Source organism: Dermacentor variabilis, chromosome 1, assembly GCF_050947875.1.
Source record: "Dermacentor variabilis isolate Ectoservices chromosome 1, ASM5094787v1, whole genome shotgun sequence".
Classification (NCBI taxonomy): Eukaryota; Metazoa; Arthropoda; class Arachnida; order Ixodida; family Ixodidae; genus Dermacentor; species Dermacentor variabilis.
The window spans coordinates 229,249,941-229,259,095 of NC_134568.1; the positions used below are offsets into that span (position 1 = coordinate 229,249,941).

The 9,155-nt window shown below is 46.2% G+C and overlaps 1 protein-coding gene across 1 annotated transcript in view; it reads right to left on the reverse strand.

Moving 5' to 3' along the window:
- LOC142558336 (nose resistant to fluoxetine protein 6-like) overlaps positions 1–7,315 on the reverse strand; it is a 52,648-nt gene extending 45,333 nt beyond the window's left edge. The window contains exons 1-4 of the mRNA XM_075670485.1: positions 7,059–7,315; positions 3,515–3,723; positions 1,357–1,477; positions 633–726 (exon numbers count right to left, since the gene is read on the reverse strand). Coding sequence (XP_075526600.1) covers positions 633–726; positions 1,357–1,477; positions 3,515–3,723; positions 7,059–7,098 — 464 coding nt within the window. The 5' untranslated portion in view covers positions 7,099–7,315. The remainder of the gene's footprint in view (positions 1–632; positions 727–1,356; positions 1,478–3,514; positions 3,724–7,058) is intronic.
- Positions 7,316–9,155: the final 1,840 nt, after the last annotated feature.

A 9,155-nucleotide genomic window follows, 5' to 3' on the forward strand; every position in this document is an offset into this window, starting at 1 on the left:
ACGAGGTGGGTGAACAGCAGGCCACTCTTGTATAATCTGTCCGCCAGCCACTACATACAAACACATTCGCGGTAGGCGTCGTGCTTCGGACGAAGAGAATACGGAGGAAAAACGAGAGGAGCGGTCAGCTCTCGCCCCATTTTTCCTCACTCTCTCGTCCTAGAAATATCGATATTCATAAAGTGCGCCAAGCATGCCATTTTAGTCCTTTTAGAAATGCCACAGACTTAATTTGAAAAATCCGAGCATCTCAAGAAATTGCGAATGGTAGAGGCTTGGCGGGTGAGGAAGACTTGTGCGCGTCATGCGGCTCTATATGTCGATGGTAGTTGCTGTGTCGCTGAACAAAAAAAAAAAAAATATGTGTAGAGACCACGAAGCCTCAATTTTTTCAGGTTGTACTTGACACTTCTTGTATATACAGCGTCTCGTCGGGTAATATATGCGCTGCCTACTAAGAATCTGTCCAAGTTACTTCCAATGGTGCCGCCGTTCCTTAATGTATGGGTTGACGCAAATGGGGATCGTTCACTGTGACAGCGTGAAACAATTATCCAACTGTGCGCATCGAGAAATCCTAAATCTTTATGGCCATGTAAATAACTTACTAGAACTGTAAAAACAGTACTTACACCATGCCAATTCGCACAGAGTTCCACTTCCTGTCTTCATTCAGTATGGAGTCGCAACCTGAGACGTGGTACTTGAAGCCATAGGGGTCAAGTGCTATGGGAAGCAAATCAAGAAGAACGTGAAGTAACAGAACTATCAATACAGATCGAAATAAAGACAAAGTCGGCGCTCTTTTTGTCTCTAAAATACGTATACAGCTTGGATACACATTGCGTGCAACCAACAGAGAACGGAGCAGGATAAATGTAAACTCGTGAGACGATGCTCCGAACAAACATGTCAATTTCCTTGTTTTCAATAGTAAAAGTCGCGCACTCACATTAGTGGCTCATGCGTCCTCCATTGTTGCGCATAGGTATTGAGACAGACAGAAAGGGGAAAGGGGGAGGAGGGGGGATGTGTCAGCGCAGAAACTCCTGGAATATTTATAGCCTATTCATGTTTCTCCTGCTCTTTTTATTCCTTTATTAGCCTTCGCGCAGTGGCGCACAACAAACAGGCGTTCTTGTGGATGATCCCCCTGCCTCGCCTTCTTTGCATTACATCTTCCCGGAGCATTCATCTAATCCTCGTATAAACTCGCCATCGAATTTCTCAGTCAATGCCTTTCGCTCCCATGAATGTGCATCTGCCATGAGCTCAGTGCATCTAATAGAAGGCGGGGGACCCACAAGCATCCCTAAGCTCTAAGTGCCAAGTAGGAGAGCAAAGTGTTCTACTTACTCAGGCCAACCATGCGCCGTACGTCTGCCAGCGTGCAAAGCTGTGGCAAGCAGATGCCCAACCGCTGACCCTTGAAGTAGCTTCGTTCATCTGACGAGAAAAAGTCTGGTGCTCGGCGACCCTGCAATGAAATGCAGCACAAACTTAGTCAGGTTCACCGCTTGGCGCTCTATTCAGGCAAGCAGTTCGTATGTCACAGCGCAGTGCTTTGGGTATACAGTGTAATGAACGAAGAGTTTGTTGCGCTCTTACGTTATTACAGGAAATTAAAGTTGTTTTTAAAATGAGTTGGTTCGCTTTTGCAAAGTGCGGTAGGTATTTTGTAATGCTGGCAAGTTTCGATAGAAAAGAGGCAACAAAAGGGAAAAGTCTATCAAAAACAACATCTCCTAAATGTAGCATACGTGATCTGCATATTTTTTCAAGAAAAGCGCTGACTGTCACACTGTCGGTCCCTGGAGGCCAACAAGTGATTGCAATATCTGATAATATACAGTGTATTTTCACTAATAATTAGAGCAAGTCTTACCAAATGTTAGCTTTGCCAATCCACCTATTCGTTGACCTCGAAGTTTTTACGCATTAAAAGAACATTAAATGGAGACAACAATGAGTCTGTGCGGCAGCGGATGGGAGGAGGAGGAGGAGAAACATTTATTAAAAAAAAAAGAAAGGACAAGCAGCGGATGGGACAACAATGAAAATAAGAAACCAGTGCAGTCGCTTTTGCGGTATTGTATATCATTTTCTTTGTCGCGTTGCCTCCAGTAAATGTATGTTAGCCGTGTAAAAGGCGCGATCGAAATACTTTGTTAAGGTGCCAGCACCTTATGGGAAGCTTTCCTGGGCACTTAAATTCGAAAATGCAGGAAGCACGAAGAAGACTGAAACCGACGGAAGAAAGACCAATGCGAAGCGGTTATGCTTGCAGGCCTACAAGATCCGACGGCAAAGCAAGCACTGCTGACCCTACGAGTCGACGGCGCTAGCATATGAGTAAAAAAGAAAACCTGCCGAAAGCTTACAGTCGCCCTTTCTTCCTCTCGCTGCACAAAGCATTCACGTTATTTGTTTCTTGGCCTATTCTGGTGTAATATCTTCCTTTGATCTCATGGTTCAACAATGCGAGTCAGTAAAAGCGCAGTTACTACGGACAAGAAAAGCAGGCGCAGCAAGAAAATAGTATTGGCAATAGCTTTGCATTCACGTTCGCAGCCGCCGGGGACACGCACCCTCTCGATAGCGAAATTGAGAGAATGACAGAAATAAAGCACAAGAAAACAGTAATGTTAACCAGAACACATGTCTGGCTGGCTACCGTGTACGGGAAAAGGAAAATGTAGAAAGCGTAGTTATTATACCTCCGAAGTGCGTCATGACGGCTGAATAATTCGCCAGTGAAAACGTCCTGCTACGAGGAGGTAGCGTACGTAGCTGAACACGAAGCGTGGTAAAACGTAGTAGAGCAGCGGGGAACTGCTGGACATAGCATATTTTTTATTGATATGAATTTTTGGGAGACGTTCGCCTTTAGTCGCGCCGGCTACGATACAGCAATTGTCCTGCGCGATAGAGCGGAAACGCCTTGAAGTTGCTTCCCCATTGATTTTCTAGCTGAAATGATATAAATGGCCGCTGCTGAAAATGTTTAATATCAGACTTTAAATAAATGTCCTGAACCTAAATCGCGCTTTGCACAACATCCTAAACCACAAGTGTCACTTTGCATGTCTCCCTTGCTGCCGTGGCACAGCTGTTGTGAAGAGACCACGCTGACACTGCCTTTGATTAGTTTCGCGCAGGCGTGGGGAGAGTGAAATTGTCAAGCAGCGTCGTTCTTTTTTTCTATGGCAGTTCAGTGCAAGAATAAGTGGGGCATTCTGTGCAAATGAGGGGAAAATCGGTAATTTAGTGCGAGACAAAACGCACCTTTTTTCTGCACATGTCGACTACAAATTCCCCAAACCAGAAGTATTCGAGGGCTCCATTGCCACGGCGCGGTATAAACAGCTTGTACAGCGTTCCAGCGTTTTCGTTTCCGTTAGAACGTCTGCTTTGTTCTGCTGTTGTGAGTAGGTGCAGAACACACGTGCTACCGCCTTCCAGCCAGTGGTTTCACTTAAGCGCTCACGTGCTTGCAACGCATGTGAATGCTCACCATGAAGTAACCGTCCTTCTGCATCCTCTGGGCCGACTTGCGAGTGAAGCCGAGTGGGAGAGTCATGAAGAGCGAGCAGTACTGGCCGAAGATGGCTGCGTCTCCGTTGGAAGGCTGATGGTGCACGGCCAGGCACTCCTCGTAGTCGCCGTACGATCCCGTCGCTCCGTTCAAGGTGCCGGGAGGAGGTCGGGCGTTCGAGTCCAGCACTGGAATGTGGACACTCTTTCTTTAGTGAATGCAAAAGGCGTGAGCACTGCTGCAGGATGCAACCCACTGCCAGCACTACTTAATGTTGGGCACGTTGGTGCATGTCCAGCTTCTATTAATGAAGACGCACGCACAAGGAAGGAGTAGAAAGGTTGTCACGAAGGCCAGCAGGCATTCTGTCTGCTCCTTATGTCGCGTGTAATCTTCCCTTTCACTTGCTTTTGTCTCTAGAGACCACTATCAACACCAACCATAAAGTTTTGTCAAAAAATAGGGGAGCACACTGTCATCGAGGTTTCTGGTAAACTGTAGATCGTCCGCATACTTTTAATCCATTTTTCCAGCATGTCACTGTGTCCCACCTGCGGTGTTGACGAGTACTTATAACATTTAATTTGTGTTTCTAATTGCTCTGTAACCTCAAGGGCATCTTTGAGGAACACCTTTAACATGAGCCATACAAGCGATTTCAGCTGCGGGACGTTCTTGGACCGTGTCATTATCCGGGAGCTCAAATGAACTCCACCAGAGCTCTTAATAGCATTCCTGGGGCATACAGGCCTCAATGAGACTATGTAAATAACTTTCGTGCTAGTGTGCGTACGTGTTGTATGTATGTATGTATGTATGTATGTATGTATGTATGTATGTATGTATGTATGTATGTATGTATGTATGTATGTATGTATGTATGTATGTATGTATGTATGTATGTATGTATGTATGTATGTATGTATGTATGTATGTGTGTGTGTGTGTGTGTTTACCGTACTCTCTTTCTTTCGTCCCTCACCGTCTCACCTGGTGTATCGTACGCCAGGCTTGCCGCTATAGGCTAACCTCTCCAGATATCATTAAGCTGTCTCTCTCTTTCACCGCGGACAGCGCGAATCATAGACGTGCTGAGCTAAGTACATAAGTACTAAGTTTTTCTTGAGGGACGCGAGAAAGTTCAGTGCGCGTTGTCTTTAATACAAGCTACATTAAAACAAACTGTGTTGTTATGTAATCCGCGTACTTATTCGGTACTTTCATACAGGGAGCTTCTTACACAGGGTAAGCCTGTGCCAATGCTGCGGCTTACGTACTCAAAAGCTTTCCGTCAGTGACGGCTGTGATGAAAAAGCCTACGGCGCGAAGGGAGTCGAGCGTCGTTTTAATATATATTGCTAAAGGCCAGGGAAAGAGAGCCAAACTTAAGATATTGCAGGTTTGTAACACTATCTTCGAAGCTACAGGGTATCTAGAACTGGTCACGAACTGTCCCTTTAATTAGAATAGAAAATTCTGGGACTACTGCTTGATCACTTGACAAGATTTATGTTTTCACTTTGCCTCTGTGGTACCCTATACGAGATACCGTCGATTTGCTCCCCACTAGCTTTGGAATAACATACTTCCGATTTTGCACAAAAAATGACTTCATTCATTTGAACGTCTGCCTGATTGACGAGTATTCGGAACGCGTGCCACGTTAAAAAAAACTGATTAAAGCCCAAATCTGGCACGCTGAAATTTTCTTCCAGACTTCAAAAGAAATTGCGAAAAGAAAGTGTTTACCGAGCACAGTTCGCCTAATCTTACCCGAGTCAGATGCTACGCAAGACGTCTGTTATCGCTGTGGCATCAAGAATCATATGTCATAGTGATAAGTATGCTGCATTGCGCAACGACTTAATTTATGTGATGTCTGAGGCACTTCGCAGGGCAGACTTAAATTTTTTAAGCGAACAAATGCGCAGCGAACGGTGATTAAGGTAAGCTTGTTGAGTCGCGCAGCAGCAGAAGTCTGCACAGGCTTTATCCTCGCAGCTACTTTTTCTCGATCTACATTGACGCGTGCTGTTGTCCACTATCTTCTCCGTAACCTTAATAATGCCTCGTATAGTGTATAGCTTGCAACGTATGTCATGGAGCTAAGCTGACTTATGTCACAATAAATAATGCACCGGATTCTAAGTTCCGTGTAATCTCGTCATATTGGTGCTGCCAAATGCGCGCCTTGCGTGCTCAGTTTCTTATCCCTACGCTGTCCCGTTCGTGCAAGGCAGGTGCGAAACAACGAGTCGAAAGGTGTGCCAGAAAAAGAAAGTTCCAAGGCACCTATTTGCATTTTTTTCGGCGACTTCGAAGGGTATTTGGGCAACATCAAAGAACAGCTGCCAAAGGGCGTGTCATGATGGCAAATAAATGCCTCAGAAAGGGGCAAGACCTTGTGAAACGAAATGATACTGCACGCAGAGAGTGACTAGAAAAAAAAGGAAAGAAGGAAAGCAGGAACTTATATAGATTGCAAAATTGTGTGCCAGAGCACTTCTTTTTGCTAGTCGCCATGGGGCTTATTGTGATTGCGATAAAATTTATATAGGTTCCTCCGGGAAGGGCATATTAATCTCTCTCTATTTCGCGCTTCTCCTACTGGAGATATTAAAATTACGGGGTTTTGCGAGCCAAAACCGCGATCTGATTATGAGGCACTTATGATTATGAGGCACAGTAATTTGTTCTATCCGGAGTTCTTTACCGTGCCCCCAAATCTAAGTACACAGGTGTTTTGTGGCCGCCACAAATGTGGCCGCCATCACAGGGATCCGATACCGCGACCTCGTGCTTAGCAGCCCACGACCAGCCACTAAGCAACCACAGCGGGTCACTGGGGATGTTGCTCTACTCACTAAGTTTTGGACCTCCTATAGCTGTGAACTAATTTTTCCGTTTACTAGAGCATACTCCATCGCCATAGCAGTATGCTACTTTGCGTAGTAAAATCTGGGGTCAGAATTGCATGCATGCACTCAGTAAGGGCATGTATGGATGCTTCTTAGACATAATCTTTCTTCCTGAACAGCTTTCGAATTATTTAAAGGGCGCATTATATTTATATAAAGGTTTATTCTACACGACAGATCATTTAAGCCAAATGCGTGGAGTCTGGATGCTTAGAAAACTTGCTAGAATAAGTATCCACAGTGTGATATTTCCTCCTACTCTGCGAGCTCACAGCGGAGACAAGAGAGACATTCCGCGCTTTTTAGCAGGCATCAACATTTTTATAAGAGAGAAGGCTGCATTTCGTTGCTTCTGACACCATTGACCACTGGGGTAAGAGCTCTACAGATATTTCTACCGGAGAGCCTCTTTTATTTTCAGTGGCCATTGTGGTCAAGATTCGCGTTGCGTTCGCTTGGTGCCGCTGCAAGCAGTTTGGTCAAGAGCGGCGTTAAAATCAATTATAGTAACGACGTTTATCAACACTTGACCGAGCTATCAGACAGCCCTTCTTACTGCTAAACTCAAGGCGCGTTAAAGCGGGCAATCGAAATCTACGACTTACTTAACAGTGCCCACGGAGACTTGCTTCGTAGTCCAAGCATCACCTTGAGCAGAGCGCCGGAGCATTCTTCGGTGATGTTTTCGTCCGAGAGTATGACAGAAATGGACGGTCCGATTCGTTTGGACAAGTCCTTCACAAAACCGTCGATGAAATCCTCCAAGTCTAGCGTGGTCACCTCCGGCACATCAGTGTGCCCGAAGGGTGTCGACTCGGTTGTTGACTCTGTCGTCGACTCCTCTGTAGTCAGTTCTGTGGTAGTGGTCTCAGTCGTCGTCTCTGTAGTAGTCTCGGTCGTGCTCTCACGCGTCGTCTCCATGGTCGCGATGGACGTGGTGCTGCCGGTGACGGCCTCTGTGAGGCCATCTTCGGCGCACAGGAGTGGCACGAACGCGAGCAGCACCAGTAACAACTTCATGGTTCATAGGCGCGCCCGGTCATTGCTAGAGCCTTTTATTGGCGCCCTATCGGGCCGATCGCGGCTTTTGCATCTACGGAAAAAATCGCTCTCTCCTGAAGTGATCTGCCACGGTCATCGAGGTGAAAGAAGCAGCGCGATAATGATCGAAGGCGAGGGGAAACTGATAAACGTAATACCTTCACAAAGGTCACGAACCGGTTTACCCGCGGACGCCTTGACCCCGACTGACGTCAGCCCCTTTCAAGGGCAGGCGTCGCAGTCCGGCGACCGCTCGAGAGCAGCGCGCCGCTCTCTGTCCACAAAGCCAGCGGCGGCAAGGGGGCGATCACTGCACTGTGTAGTAGACGGCTGGCACGGACGTGCCGACTGGCTGAATGACGTCTGAATGACGCGTAGGACACGGACTCCACATGTTTCGCCTTTTCCGGTGGTGCAACTCAACCCCACCTGAACACTGCTCAGTGTGTAGGCACAGAACCTGTATCACTGGGCTCCGTGAAAAAGAAAAAAAGAAAACAGAAACTTCTCCAAGACATTCTCAGCCAGGCTATCGCTGAAGTTTCCCTACAATATATATATATATATATATATATATATATATATATATATATATATATTCCCCGTCGCTTTTAGGACTGCATTGCAGTTGAAATGAGAGTTCGCCGTGTTCATTGAGAATTATGCCAAAATTAAGATTAAGCAAGTTGGTGAACTGTCATGGCGATACAACAGATAACAGATTTAATATGACGCACCGCGCCAATTCAGTGGCTATGGCATTGCTGTGCCGAGCATGAGGTCGTGGGTTGGATTCGCATTCCGATGGGGTTGAATGCAAACACGCTCGCGTACATTTGCAAGTTAAAGAACTCTAGGTGGGGAAAGTTAAACCAGAGACTCTCCACTACGGCGTCCCTGATAACCCAGTGTGCAATTTCGGGACGTCAAATCACAAAAGTTAATTTTATACGATGTGTTTTATAGTGAAAGGTAATATGGGGGCACGGGAGCCTTCTTCACAAAACGTTTCGTATTTTTCTTGTTTGAAGGTTGGCGTTCGGCTCACCTGCGACTATTATTAATGCTGACCAGCCGAGCTTTTGTCAAACCGTTGACTTCGTTAATTGGTCTTCACCTGGTTCTTTCTTTAAAAAATTATGGGGTTTTTCGGGCCAAAACCACTTTCTGATTATGAGGCACGCCGTAGTGGAGGACTTCGGAAATTTCGACCACCTGGGGTACTTTAACGGGCACCTAAATCTAAGCTTACGGGTGTTCTCACATTTCGACCCCGTCGAAAAGTGGCCGGGATTCGATCCCGCGACCTCGTGCTCAGCAGCCCAAAACCACAGCCACTGAGCAACCACGTCGGGTTTCACTTGGTTCTGCCGGTTGGTTTGTCTCCGCTTAACTTTGGGTATTTCAAGCTATTACTTCCGGCTATGTGCATTGTTACGCCTGCCTCTTCTTTAATTTGACGCGCCATTCTTGCACAATTTATTGTGAAACTCGTGGAAATTGAGCAGCGGGTTCATGCGAGTAATCGACCGCTTCAAACCAAACAAATTAAGTTTTTAATAGGAAAGAAAATGAGAGATAATAAGCACAAAGTACCTGCTGTGTGAGAAAATTACGACTGTGCACACCACAGCGTCCGGTAGCTTGGTTTGTACGAGTCG